The following is a 15,151-nucleotide window of genomic DNA, read 5'->3' on the forward strand; positions in this document are numbered from 1 at the left end:
TGGCAGATCTTTGCCAAGGATTTTTTTTTCATGCGTGGTGGGGCGGGGAGGAGAGGGAGAGTGCGTTTCCTGTTTTTGTTTTGTTTTTTTAAATAAAATGTATTGAATTTTCTCATAGATACAAAAAGTACAATTACATCAACTTCAAGTGTATAGACTGATTCGAGTGCAGTCAAAGCACAGCAAAATCAGAAAAAATCCATCGTAGCTATGAACAAAGTAAATACATCTAACCTAGCAATTGATTACAGAACTATTCCATAAATCATAATGAGTCAATTTGGTCCAAGCTGGTAACAATTCACATACCTTTAGAATGCAGTTATATATCTTACCACAACCTTAGGTCATCAATCACCCTGGGAGTTACAGTGAATTGCATTAGGTATTCTAAGAGAGGAAGACTTTCCTGTTTTGGCAGAGTTACGGCGCTTGAGTGGCTGGGCTGGCAGCTCCTCTGGGCAGGGATTCTTGCGCACAGACATATAATGGCAGGCTCCCCGAGCAAAACATTGCCCCCCCCTCAGTAAAAAGTTCTTAGCTACGGGGCTGGGGGGAAGTTTGGGGGGGGGGGGTGCACACAGACATATAATGGCAGGCTCCCCGAGCAAAACATTGCCCCCCCCCTCAGTAAAAAGTTCTTAGCTACGGGGCTGGGTGGAAGTTTGGGGGGGGGGGGTGCCATTTCAGAATGCTAGAAATGTGTTCCATTGTAGGGGGCGGCATTTGGAGACCCTGTTCCAGGAGGTACAGCACTTGCTCCAGGGACCCTGTTAGGAGTAGGAAAGGGCACCTTAACATTTCGCCCTGATGACTTATGGAACTTCAGTTGCCCACCACCACCACCACTCCCAGTAAATAACAGGAAGTGACATATGGTGGCTAGGAATTGCTGGAAACTCTATGGCTTTACCACAGTGTTTCTGTTGATTCCTAGAGCTACCTATTTTACTTCTGGTTTCTTGGTGCCCTCCCCATGTCCCTATCCACAGCCACCCTGCCAGTTGCCAGGCATTACCTGGCAATCCTGTCCCCCCACCCCATTTCAATCTAGACCAGGGGTTCCAGGAACTTCCTTTTATGAAGGAAAGCCTCTTGAGAGCTCCATCCATGGCAACCCCCAGCATTTCTCCTTATTAGACCCTTAGAGAAAAGTATTACGCAACAAAATGAAATGGGTCTAGAAGATTGGACTAAGGGGGTATCTACAGAGCGATAGTTCCCTGTTTTACTGTCATTGGTGCTGCAAATGCCAAGGGCATTTACATTGGCAACAGATGCTCTGCTGCATGGACGCTTGCTCCTTGCCTTCCCCTGGCACTCACCAGTGATACAGTGATATACCTACTTGCCAGCTAAAATTTTAAAAAGGCAAAATGCCTGCCAGTGTTGGGGAGGTGGGGCAGAAATAGCGTGAGGAGAAACGGGGAGGGAAGAGTGCCAGATATGGGCCGGGAGGTGCAAGAAGACAGGGCACGAACTCCTCGTGGCACTTTTATGTTGCCAAAAGATGAGGCAAGCCTGCCCTCAGAACCTTCGCTTCCCTTTCTCCCCCCCCTGCTCTGCAGATTTGACTACGGTGACCGCTTCTGGGACATCAAGAGCAAGTACTTCACATGCCAGTGTGGCTCGGAGAAGTGCAAACACTCGGCGGAGGCCATTGCCCTGGAGCAGAGCCGCCTGGCCCGCCTGGAGGCCCACCAGGACCTGTTGCCAGATGCGGGTGGCCTCCCTGCCACCCAGGCTTAAGCCGGGCCCAGCTGCCAATCCCAAATGCTGGGGTCTTCCTGCTTCTTCCACCGGCCGCGTGGTTCTCTTTCCGTGCAAGCAAGGGAGCGTGCTGGGACACGGCAGCGGTCTTGTCTTCTCCCTCCGGAGCTCCCATTGGGGGGGAAAAATGGGGAGTGAAGAGAGATGGGGGAGTGAAAGAGAGAACTTCCCATAGATGGAAACCCTTTGGACAGAAAAAAGGGGATAAGTATCTGGGCTTGGATGGTCTCTTCCTCCCACTGAGCAGGTCTGCATAGCTTGAGACCTTTTGCTCTACATACCAAGGGTGTACGGTGGCCTTCCAGGGCCTTGACTACCCCTGCTCCCTGCGGCAGGCACCAAAAACAAGAGGTCTAAAATGTCCCTAGTGGGTTGCCGTACATGAGCTGCCTTTGACTGGGGAGGGCGCATCACAAGCTATGCGAGGGTGGTCTAGACCCAGGAGCGGCCTAGAAAAAGGATGGATGGTTACGTTCAAGATGGCAGTGCCTCCTGCTGGTGGAACAGTGTGTGCGTCTGCTTCATGTGGGGGTCAAGCTAGAAAAGAAGGAAGTCACCGATCTCTGTTTTATCTTTAAAAGCTCAGTGACAGCCAGAAGGGCTGAGGGGGGGGTCTTGGTTTAGATCATGACCACATGGGGAGGGCAGGCTTAGAACTTGTCCACTCTCAACATGTTTTTGCTAATCCAAACCACCACCATGGCCCTTTGCCTTTTTAAAGGAAACGATACCAGAGTGTGTCCAATTTGGGGCTTTTAAAGGCCAATGGAGACCCGTAACCTCTGTCACCTCTGCTCCTGCCCCTACTGTCTGTCTTTCCTCGTTGGTGTCTGGGAAACTTTGTACGTTTGTGGACTTCTTCTTGTTTTGGGCCAAGTACCTTTAGCTTTTTTCATAACAAAAGAATAAATTTTAAATTGGAGCCAAGAATTCTTCACATTTCTCTGCAAGCTTCCACTCGGGGAACTGGCGCCTCTGTTTTCTAGCTGCGTCCCTTTTCGTTTCCTGGAACAACAGGAGTCTGATTCAGATTCAAGGGGGGTGTCCCCCGTCTCTTTCTCTTTTGTGGGTTTTCATTTTGTGTTTTGTTAAAACTATAATTTTTCTGGGGGCCATAAAACAAATAAATGTTGACATCTGGTGATTTTTTTTTTATAGAAACCAAACCAAGTTGCATTGTGTGTTATTACACTCCTCAGGGTATAAAATCAGTTTCTCTACTAGTTTGGTAATGTCCTAAGAACAGAAGAAGAGCGCTGCTGGATCATGGTCCATCTAGTCCAGTCTCCAGCCTCACACAGTGACTCTGGAGGGTCAACAACAGGGCATGGAGGCTGAGGCCTTCCCCTGATGTCGCCTCCTGGCTCTGGGATTCAGAGGCTTAGTGCCACTGAATGTGGAAGTTCCCCTCAGCCACCATGGCTAGCATCCATTGATAGACGTATCCTCCATGAATCTATCTAATCCCCTTTAAAAGCTGTATTCCTGTGGCTATCACTACATCCCCTGGCAGCAAATTCCACATTTTAATCACTCTCTGTGTAAAGAAGAGAATAAGCCCTGTTCATTCTTCATATCTGGTACCTACTGCTGGACAGGTGTCGTTTTTCCTTGCCTTCCTGGTGATCGACCAGGGTCAAATCTTGGCCTGAGTGAAGGCTGAAGGAAAAGCAACAAGTTCTGCCTATAGAATAATTCTTACATGTAACCAAAAACACACAGACCAGGAACAGGGAGCTTGCTTAGGTGTCCAATACAGAGGCCTCTACCAAAGTCTCATGGCCTCTTGTCATTGGAGAAGGTGTCTAAATGGGTGGCTGCCTTATATTGAGTCCGACTGATGGTCAAGGTAGTTCAGACCGACAGTGGTTCTCCAGGGACTCAGGCAGAGAAACGTCTTTCCCAAGAACTTCTACCTGAATTTCTAAGAAAAAGGATAGGCCAGGAGTCCCGTATCCAGAACTTCCAGCATTTTCCAGAAGTCCTTTACCAGCTACATGGGGGCCCGACTGGGAGTCCCGTATCCAGAACTTCCAGCATTTTCAAGAAGTCCTTTACCAGCTACATGGGGCCCCAACTGGGGTTGTGATGTGAAGGATGAGGGGGGTGGGTTGAGTGTCACAGTAGGATCTGGAAGACCCAGATTTGACCCCCCACTCTGCCATGGAAGCTTGCTGAGTGACCTTGTCGCACATTTCAGCCTAGCCTACCTCACAGAGTCGTCGTGAGGATACAATAGAGGAAGTGAGAGCGATGAAGGAAGTGGATTTGCTCTGTGCCTGTAAGTTTTTCCATTGGGCACAATGGCTTCAGGAAGCAGCCGTATTAAACACTGGGTGGGGTGTGTTTTAAGTGCCTGCAAATTGCTTTTCCCAAGTGTCCTGTCGCTAACGGCCTCGCTCAGGACTTAACAAACTGAGGGCCATGGCTTCCTTGGTTGAGTCAATCCATCTGATGGATTTTCCTCTTTTTCCTGCCGCCTTCCAACTTTTCCTAGTACCGTCTTTTCCCAGTGACCACACCTCGTGTGTGGTGGTGGGGAGGCTTAGACTCTGCCCTCCCCTTGTGCTAGGTTCTTGAGCTGAACTGGGCCCCTGCATATGCCTAGCTGGATGAAATACGGGAGTTCTATAAATGGAATTCCCAGCACACTGCCTGGCTGGACCTTGCCGTCCTTGAAATTGGACACATCAGGGGTTGACCTTGGATCACATGCTTTGCCAACCAGGAAGGGCAGGGCCCCTACCTAAAAGCATCATAGTCTGTGGGGCAGGAGATGGGGCCATGGCTCAGTGGTAGAGCATCTGCTTTGTATGTGGGAAGCTTCAGGCTCAGTCCCAGCATCTCAGTTAAAAGGCTGGTAGCTAGTGATACAAGAAGCAGCATTGGTTTTATACCCTGCCCTTCACTACCCAGAGCAGCTTACAATCACCCCCCCTTCCTCTCCCCACAACAGACACCCTGTGAGGTAGGTGGGGCTGAGAGAGCTCTGAGAGAACTGTGACTAGCCCAAGGTCACCCAGCTGGCTGCATGTGGAGGAGAAGTGGAGAATCAAACCCAGTTCTCCAGATTAGAGTCCACCGCTCTTTACTACACCACAGCTGACTTGTGAGAGTAGAGAGTCCTGCTGGTCAGAGTAGACTCTTACCTTGATAGACCTGAGGATCTGAGTCAGTATGAGGCAGCTTTGTGTGAGTGGCAGTTCATGGATCGCAGGCTGTCCTGGGGGTCAGATTTGGACTCCAGACCTCCAGTTGCCTTACTTACATTCTGTCTCTGTTCTCAAGTATATGCATGGAATGTGGGACTTACTCTGGATGCACATGCCAATATTCTCACAAGGTTTCTAAAATGAGAAAACTGCTTCGATCCTGTCTGGACATGAAGCCCTGTGACCCGGAAGCTCATACCCCAGATTCCAGATCAGTGGAGAACTGGTTGCAGTTACCCAGGCTGTTGAAAAAAAGTTCTAGGGGCATGGGTCTCCAGTTGCTTACTTTCTGTTGTTCAGTCGCACAGTCAAGTCTGACTCTTTGCGACCCCAAGGACCACATCATGCCAGGCCCTCCTGTCTTATGCCATCCTCCGGAGTTTGCTCAATTCCATGTTCGTTGCCTCGATAACGCTGTCTAACCATCTCACTTTGCCATCCCCTTCTTTTACCTTCAATCTTTCCCAGCATCAGGGTCTTCTCCAGCGAGTGCTCCCTTCTCATTTGGTGGTCAAAGTATTTGAGCTTCAGTATATGTTGCTTACAAGTGGAGGCCTATTTGGTGTTCAGCGTGTCCATTTTGTGTGCAAGCCAGTGTGAGATCTGGAAATGTGTTTCTATTGCCTCCGGGACTGTGTTCTCTGATTCTGAACAAATGCATAAATTGATCCTGGAGGCATGGAATTTGGCACCCTCAGAATCAACATATTTCAAGTTTCTGGCCCCTAAGGTGTACGTGTGGGCCTCATCAGATGAAATCTTAGAAACGAACAGGGAGTGTGGCAGGATTTTTGTTTCCCCACATGGTCTGAAGGTGGAGCCTTAGGAGCATAGTGTCTACACAGCACTGAACGTACATTGGAGGCTCTGTGTGTGTGCTCTGTTCAAAGAAAATCTGGAACTCGGCATCCATTTAGCCTAGATAGTTTCCAACTCCTGCTGAGCAGGACAATGTGGACAGGTAGTGTGAGTGGAGATAAGTGTACTGGTTCAACCCACTGTTCTGACACCCACTCAGTTGTTCTACATACTAATGAATGCTGGAGGTTGATCTGTATCTCTTGTTCATACTAGCCTTGGGTTGGACAGAGATCAGAAGGCAATCGTTCTGAAACCGTGTGCTAAGAGAGAACTGCCAATTTGCCATTGGAGGAATAAATGAAATGAATGGCTGCTCTGAGACCAAAGTACCCAATCACCCACAGAGGAGGCTGTTTGTTGTATCTCTGTTGGATTTGCTCTCCCCCTCCCCCCCGCCTTGCCTTTGTCAGAGCTAGATAAGTTTTGGTGTACTTCTGCTTTAGGTGTAACTGAATAATTCCCACCTGTTGGGTTGTGGAAGTAACTTGTCCTTGGAAGAGGAGGCTGCCCTACATATCTCTGCATGAGTCACTGCTCAAGGCTTGCCTATTTCCAAGGGTTTTTTCTTCAAAAAAAACCCAACAGGCAATGGGCTCATCTTTGGGTTGGGCAGTTCTCAAACCAAACCTTTTCTGGTGTCAGTGAAATGAGTAAATTTAGTTCAGAAAGATGGTGCTTGGGCTATCGAAGTAAGTGATATGTAGCCTATATTGAACTTAGAGAGGGGTACTTTTTCTACCCTTATCAATTCCTTAAATGCTTTGGGTCTCAGATGAAAGATGTAAAGTGAAGATACCTGTAAAATGGGCACAAATGCTAGATGCTCCTAGTGAATGGACAGGGATCCTTTCTCACTTGATGCTTTTTTGTTGTTGTTGTTCAGTCGCACAGTCGAGTCCAACTCTTCATGACCCCATGGACCACATCATGCCAGGCCCTGCTGTCTTCCGTCGTGCTTTGGAGTTTGCTTAATGTCATGTTCGTTGTTCGTTTGGAGCTTTGGAGTTTGCTTAATGTCATGTTCGTTGTTCGTTGCATCGAGAACACTGTCTAACCATCTCATCCTTTGCTGTCCTTCCCCTTCTTCTTTGACCTTCCATCTTTCCCAGCATCAGGGTCTTCTCCAGTGAGTGCTCCCTTCTCATTTGGTGGCCAAAGTATTTGAGCTTCAGCTTCAGTATCTGGCCTTCCAGGGAACAGTCGAAGTTGATTTCTTTTAGGATTGACTGATTCGATCTCCTTGCAGTCCAGGGGACTCTCAAGAGTCTTCTCCGGCACCATAGTTCGAAAGAATGCCAGCCTTATACGTTCCCTCCCTCCGAAGCAAGAGTTTGGCTTCATAGGAAGTGGGATGAGGGGACGGAATGGACTGCACCACTTTAGAGTGCAGGGGGAAGGATACCATTTTGAACGCCCCCCCTCAAACCTGTGAAAACTCCTTGCAAGGGAGGAGGGAAAAAATCACAGCAAGGAAAGGCGTTCTGGTTTAGCCTGATCCCTGCCCTGTTAGTTTTCTGTTTCCAGGGTGTTTCTTACATACAGTATGGGGGTGGTGGTAGAAACACTGTTCCTGCCTTCTGAAGTGGGAAAGCTCATCCTCTCCCCTCTGGCTTCTCCCATTTCATTGCCATCTCGTTCTAGAGCACGTCAACCAGTGCAAGTGGCACATTAAATGCTGAAAAGGCAATCGGCTTGCTGGTTGCTTGTACCAAGGCTGTGCCCAGAGAGTGTGGCAGATAGGCCAGCTTTTTAACTGTAGCTGTGCCTTTAGAAGTACAGTGATATGCGGGTATTCTAGGTGACCATATTTATGTCCCTGTGGAAACTTAACCTGTGGATATCAGGATGCTGTTAGAAGCAGAGGAGAACCCTGAGTAGAAGTATTCTTTTCCTGGTAAATTGATACCCTAGTTTGAACAGGATTGTGAATGTGTGCATAACTTGTTCTCCTGAGATTGTATCTTGTTTATACAATAACCATGGTAGCAGGTCTTAAAGTTTGTTGGCGAGGAAGGAGCTAAAACCCTTCAGTCTCTGGACCCTAGCGGGGATGGGGGGGAGAGCTTGGGTTGCCAGTCAACCAGGGGAAAAAAACATATCTGGACTTCTCTTGCGCCTATAAGAGCAACCGGATATGTCAAAATCAACAGGCGCTGCACCACAGAGACGAGCAAATACTGCTTGCTAAATAGCAGATTCTAGATACGCACAGTGCCCCGCTTCTAAAGCCACAGCTGCAGGAGCCAGTTTAAAAAGCTGGCCACCCGAATGGAGGACCTGGATGATACCTTTTGTAACTGGGCTTGGAGTACTGTCATGTTTCTCTGTGGTTCCACATTTGCACACACAGTAGTTTCAGTGAACACTGAGATGTTGCTACATTCTCCCCTGTCAGAGCTGTGCCTTAAATAGTCGCAGAACAGGCACCAATTCAATGGATGTGTCTCTCTTGAGCATGTAGTACAGGACATATAGCTGGTGTTGGAAGCTCCAGACATACATCTGGTTTTTGAGTGGCAGTTATGGGTGCAGGAGCTCTCCTGGGGGGAAAAGGTGGCAATCTTTCCTCCCTGTGGAGAGCCAGGCCAGCGATAATTCCAAATGAATGAAAGGAATGGGATTTAAATCTCTACCTGATGCTTAAGGCTAGAACTATCGACTCTCCAATGAAGCTGTTTCCTGGTGTCTAACTGGATGTCAGGAGTTAATACCACCTTCTACGCTGATGGATTTATTAATGCTTGCAGAGACTCTCCTATTCATGCCTATACCACCTCATGATTGACTTGAAGGTCAATAAACAGGGAAGCAGGAACCATCTTAAAACGGTGTGTGTTTACTTGTGTAAATGTGAGAGGCACAGAATGGGGTGGAGGGTTTAAGGGAAAGAGTTTGCTCCTTGAAGAGTAAGGATTTGGTCAGAAGACAGAGGAGGAACGGAGGAAGGGCTGAAGTTAAGATATGGGGCGGAAGGAAATGAAAGATGTGGGTGGGCGGGCAGGATGGAAGTGGTGTGGTTGTGCATTCGGCAGGGGTCATTTCATAGAAAAAGAGGTGCAGGGGCTCATTAGCATAACTCATTAGCATAACGTATTTGCATATGCCACACCCCCTGACATCATCGGAAGTGTGTCAGAAGGCAACACCCACCGCTCAGGCTCCACTGGACTCTTTTGGATTGCTAGCTATTGGGGGGGGGGGCGCAGATCTGTCCTCGCAGCGGAGGGAGAGCTTGTACCTGAATAAAACTTGGTCTTAAAGGTGCCACTGGACTGTTTTGGACCGGGGGGGGGAGCTCTGCAACTTACCTGGCTGCTTCTTGCTCCTCGTGGCCCAACTGAGGGCTGCTGGGAGCAGGGGGTGGGGCTTGTTGCATGTGCCGCCCCCTGGGCTCTTTACTGCCGGAGCTCCGCTCCTGTGCGCTCCTGCAGAAAATGACCCCTGGTGCCATTTGGAATGGGAGCTGTTAGGCAAAAAGAAAAGTTGAGGGGGGTTCCCCGCTGGCAGTGACCATTAATGGGTCTCTGGGTCTGCAGTTGCAAAAAATGGACTGGGCAGGGAGCCACCTCTGTAGACAACGATCGGAGTGGGATGGGATGGAAAGCTTTGAATCTGTGCTCCAGTAGCTTTGGCAAAACTTATATGTGCTGAGAAGGATGCTCTGCCTTTTGTATTAGTGGTGTAGAAGGAAAATGTCACCAGCTGCAGCTTTGCTTGGCCTCTGTTTACAGTGGAACAAAGTTTGAGTCCAGTGGTACCCTTAAGACCAGCAAAGCTTTATTCAAGGTATAAGCTTTCGTGTACAAGCACACTTCTTCAGATACAGTGAAACAGAATATCTTCGACATGGTCTCTGTGCTTCACACTCATGGGATACAGTGCGCCTGCACTGGATCGATCGGTATTGTAGCTAGCTCTAACGGATTTTCACGCCCAAACCTCAGGCATGCGCAGGAACCCCACCACGCATGCCCAGAGGGCATGCTAGTTCCTTTCTTTCCGCTGCGCTGGAAGCACCTTTCCTTCGTCGGTCAGATTGGTAGCTGTTTTCCTCAGAGGCTCTTCAGATTTCTCTTCAGTTTTTCCTCTTAGTTTTCACCTTTCCTTCATCTCTTCAGTTTTTCTTTTAAAAAACCCAAAACTTTATTTAGTTTTGAGGTGGAAGTTTTTCGTCTTACCTCAATTTGGCCTTCGGGGGCCCCCCTCACCTATCTTTCTTCTCCATCCATTTTATTTTATGGAGAAAAGGTGTGTGTGGGGGGGGTTTCAAACGTTGTAAAGGGTGCAGCAGTAAGCTCGCTCCGCCAGACGGCCACACTCTTTGTATTTTTTGTCTTGGTGAGACGCATCGACCGGAGTCCTGCAGGCATTGTGCCAAGTTCTCCAATCAAACTAGGAAGAACCGAGCGGCATGTTTCCGGGTGGCGTTACTAGAATTGGCGCTAAATCCCGCTTCTGCCATGGATCCAGAGGCTTCGAAATCCTCCTCCGACATCATCCAGTCGATATCGAAATGTCCGGTACCGACGGCGCAGTCTTCCGCATCCACTCCCGTGAAAAAGAAAAAGGAGAAATCGGGTACAGAGCACAAGTCTGCCAAAAAGGGTTCCTCTAAGCCCTAAAGGCGTCGAAGGTGGGGAAAGTCGCGGGTCCTGCACCGGGTAATGCCCCTAAGGTACCCCCCGTTCTGACGACAGTATCGGAATCGGAAGCTCCAGTCGCTACACTGATACCGACCATCCAGCTGATGGACTCTCCAATACACCAGCTAGACCATGATACGCTGGTTGACATGCATCCTTTCTCCGACATCGATAATGTCGAGATCCTCAGTCGTCCCCTGGGCACGGATCGTTCTCCCTCTGCTCAGTCATCAACGTCTACAGTCTCAGAGTTTCGCACCGATATCGATGCAGGTCATCATCGACAGATCCCTCCAAACACTCAACGTCATCCTCCCCGTCTGTTTGCCGAAGATCGGCCTTTCAATATCGATGATCAGGCTGATAGGGGCCGCTTATGGAGACGTAATACTACGCTGTCTCTAAGATGCTCCCGCTCTAGGAGTAGATCCCCACAAGTCTTCCTACCCCCACCACCTCCTACCCTCTCCTGGGATCACCGTCAACTATGTTATCTGTATGGAGCTTATCCACCCGTATCTATGCTGTGGCTGACTCCAGCGGGTTACTCGGATTGGGATCGTTACTCTGCTCACAGATCACGGTCACCCCGTAGATTGAAGCCGGCACCCTCAGTGTCTCTTTCCCGGCCTCCAGATCAGGCATCTGATGACCCTCCTCAACATCGACCGGATCAATATCGTCCTCCCAGTCCCCCTATCCCACCGTCAACAGATCCAACCAGTCAGATCAAAACCACTCCAGTACAATTACCAGAGCCCGATTCCTCTGACTCTGCAGATGAGGATTCGGATACGGGGGTTTCAGATGTACACAGCTCCCCTGACCAGCCTTCCCCGAACCAGGCAGTAGCCAATGACCAACCTATATCTCCATCTGAAAACTTGACTTCCTACAGAGACCTCGTTTAAAAAATGGCCCGCTCCCTTGGCCTTTCTGTCGTACAACCACAGGTTACAGATGCTGTTTTCAATGTGGTGCAACTAGATACATTGACAGCTATAGCACTACTCATGTCCACGGTCCTGTTACAAGCAGCTAAAGCACCATGGGCTAAACCACCATCAGCTCCAGTGCCCACACGCTGCATGAACCATATGTATAGAGTCCAAGAAACAGGAGCGGAATCCTTATTTGCCCATCCTCAACCAAATTCAATGGTAGTTACTTCCTCATCAAAGTCAAAGAGAACCCATTCTGCCCCTTCAGACAGGGAGAGCAGAAAGCTAGATGTATTCGGCCAACATTTCTACTCTACTGGAGCACTAGGGGTGAAGACCACGAACTACTTAGCGTGTATGAATAGATACCAATACATTTTGTGGGAGAGGCTCTCCGAGCTCTTGGCAAACCTTCCAGAAGATAAGCGTCAGGCAGCCCGCATCATCCAAAAGGAGGGCATGGTGCTGGCAAAACAACAAATTAGAGTGGCAATTGAGGCCACGTACATCCTCTGGAGGCCAGAAGCCCACATTTCAAAAGCCTAGATTTGGATCGGGACAACAACTCTCCTGCAACAGTCAAAGTCCGCCAAACAGGTTTTTTGACTTCCCTGTCTTCCAGTCACATCCCACTCGTCTGGCCCCTTTCCTCCAAACTTGGTGCCTCATCACCACAGATGAATGGGTGCTGTCCATCTTGACCCAGGGTTACCGCATAAAATTTATTCAGAACCCCATTACTCCTGTCTTTGTCTCCACACCCCCTTCTCCAGCCCTTCTGGAAGAAGTGTCCGTCCTTCTGCACAAGGGAGCCATCGAGCCAGTGCCACTTCATCTACAGTGCAGGGGATTCTATTCCCGCTATTTCACTGTTCCAAAGTGGGATGGAGGCGTTCAACCAATCTTAGATCTATGGGTGCTAAACTGCTTTGTGAGCTACCACCGCTTCCGCATCGTGTCCTTGCAGCAGATTCTGCCACTTCTCCAGAAGAACATCTGGATGGCCACCCTCGACCTCCAGGATGCGTACTTCCACCACCATCCACCTGTCCCATGGCCAATACCTACGCTTCGCAATTGGTCAACATCACTACCAATATGCAGTTCTGCCATTCAGCCTTTCAAGTGCACTGAGAGTCTTCACAAAGACGATGGTGGTGGTCGCGGCCTTCCTTCGTCTCAAGGGTATCTCCATCTACCCATACATCGATGATTGGCTCTTGGTTGCAACTTTCAGGGATGCCCTAGTCTCAAACATCAATGAGATGCTAACACTGCTGGGAAACTTGGGTCTGCAAGTAAATCTGGAGAAGTCTAAACTTCAACCAGTCCAGAAAATACACTACATCAGTGCACTACTGGACTACACAAGTTGCAGAGCCTATCTACCACAAAACAGAACCGCGGACATTGTGAATCTAGCTACTGTGATGCGTACTCGGCCCTCTGTAACGGACTTCCAAATACAGAGGCTCCTCGGTCTGATGGCCGCCACTACATCCGTCCTTGTCTTTGCCAAGTTGAAAATGCACCTCCTACAACTTTCGTTTATCCGCAATTTCAATCCAGAGCAAGACACACACTCGACCCACCTATCCCCACCTGTCAAAGTACGGGACTCTTTACTTTGGTGGACCGCCCCTTCCAACCTTTTCCAGGGAGCACCCTTCCATCCTCCATCACCCCAAGTTATCCTGACTACAGATGCCTCTCTCTCGGGCTGGGGCACCCACATGGTGGGACTTTGTGTCGGAGGCAGATGGGACACACAGAAACGGAACCGCCACATCAATCTTCTCGAACTGCTTGCGATACATTTCGCTATCACCAATTTCCTGCCCCTGATTAAGGGGAAGTGTGTCACAGTCCTCACGGACAATACTACTGCCCTCAGCTATGTAAACAAGCAAGGGGGCACTGTCTCTCAACGCCTCTGTGAGCTCGCCCTTCGGTTATGGGACTTCTGCATCACCCACAACATTTTCCTAGTCGCCATGCACATCCTGGGGCACATGAATGTGCAGGCGGACCACCTGAGTCGGGCAGGACTCAGTTTGCATGAGTGGGAAATGAATCCGACTTACCGTCTTCCACTCCTCTGCAAGTGGGGGTTCCCCCAGATAGATGTTTTTGCCACCAGGGTGAACAAAAAGTGTCCTCTGTTCTGCAGCCGAGATGGCAGGGACCCGCAGTCTTTAGGGGAAGGGCTCCTCTACCCATGGTCCAGAGAATTTCTCTTCCTCTTCCCTCCACTGCCTCTATTTCTGAGAGTGGTTCGCAAAATCATCAGTGAAAGAGCGGACTGCATTCTCATAACCCCGTGGTGGCCGAGGCAACCATGGTTCTCAACCATCCTTGATCTGTCAGCAGGGGTCTACCACCAATTTCCTCCGGTACAAGACCTTCTGTTCCTAACCGAGTCCCCTCTCCTATACCACAACGTGCCACGAATGAAGTTGACAGCCTGGAGAGTGGCATCAACAGCTTTTCCTCCCGCATAGCAAATGCGTTGCTAAACTCCAGAAAGTCCACTACACGAAAATCTTATCATTACAAGTGGCTAAGGTTTTGTTCCTCCTTGGGTAAGGATGCCCCTCGAGCCACTTCCGCGGGTCTCGAGAAGGTTTTCGAATTCCTCCTGTCTCTCGCTGACTTGGGACTGTCATATTCCTTGTTAAAGGTTTATTTGGCCGTACTTTCGACCTACCATGTTCAAGTTGAGGGATGCACACTGTTCTCGCATCCTCTTTCTAAATGTTTTTTGAAGGGACTGTTACACCTTTATCCTCCCATCAAAAGCCCTGTCGTCCCCTGGGACCTTCCCCTGGTCCTTCGCCAACTCACCAAGAAACCCTTTGAGCCGCTCGCAACTTGCGACATGAAATTCCTGTCCTGGAAAACAGCCTTTCTGGTGGCTGTCACTTCAGCGAGGCAAGTTGGAGAAATACTGGCTTTCAGACATGATACTCCTTACTTGTCATTTTTGCCAGACGGCGTCCGCCTTGTACCTGACATCTTGTTCTTGCCAAAGGTAGTTTCAGAATTTCACCTACAGGCAGAGGTCTTCCTCCCGGATTTCTTCCCTGCTCCGACATCTCCAGAGGAGAGGCTGTTACACACTTTGGACACGAAACGTGCGCTTCTGTTCTACCTAAACAGAACCCGCCCAATGAGACATGACTGTCAACTGTTCGTTTCCTATGCACCAGCAAGGCTGGGAACTCACATCACGGCTCAACGTTTGTCAAGGTGGATTGTAGGCAATGCTCCCTCTAAGCTGTGGAGTCTTGTGAGCAAAAATTCTACTTTGTGACCTACTGGCACTGAAGTTGTGAGCAAGTGAGTTGGCTACTACAGAAATTAGTTTGCTCTGGAGCCTTTCCTGAGCCAAGACAAAAATCTGTGAGCCAGAGACTAAAAAACTGAGAGCTAGCTCACACTAACTCAGCTTAGAGGGAACATTGTTAGGTCTCATCCGCCTCTGCTATCTTATCGCTAAGCAGCCATTGCCTGGCCCTATCAAGGCTCATTCAACCCGAGCTGTTGCAGCCTCAACTGCCTTCCTCCAGGGAGTTCCCTTAATGGACATTTGCAGAGCCGCTACGTGGGCTACGCCTAATACGTTCATAAGGCACTACGCTCTGGATGTCCAAAAGAACTCTCGTACCAACATGGGACGTCACATCTTATCCTCGGCTTCACAGTAATGACCTGCCAGCACCCT

General features: G+C 49.3%; 1 protein-coding gene across 1 annotated transcript in view; it reads left to right on the top strand.

Annotated features, from left to right (window-relative positions):
• Positions 1–2,879, top strand: part of EHMT2 (euchromatic histone-lysine N-methyltransferase 2) — a 51,701-nt gene extending 48,822 nt beyond the window's left edge. The window contains 1 exon segment of the mRNA XM_015405457.1: positions 1,569–2,879. Within this exon segment, the coding sequence (XP_015260943.1) occupies positions 1,569–1,749 (181 nt within the window). The 3' untranslated portion in view covers positions 1,750–2,879.
• The last annotated feature ends 12,272 nt before the right edge of the window (positions 2,880–15,151 follow it).

This window comes from Gekko japonicus, unplaced genomic scaffold, assembly GCF_001447785.1.
Source record: "Gekko japonicus isolate JY-2015 unplaced genomic scaffold, Gekko_japonicus_V1.1 scaffold1799, whole genome shotgun sequence".
NCBI lineage: Eukaryota > Metazoa > Chordata > Lepidosauria > Squamata > Gekkonidae > Gekko > Gekko japonicus.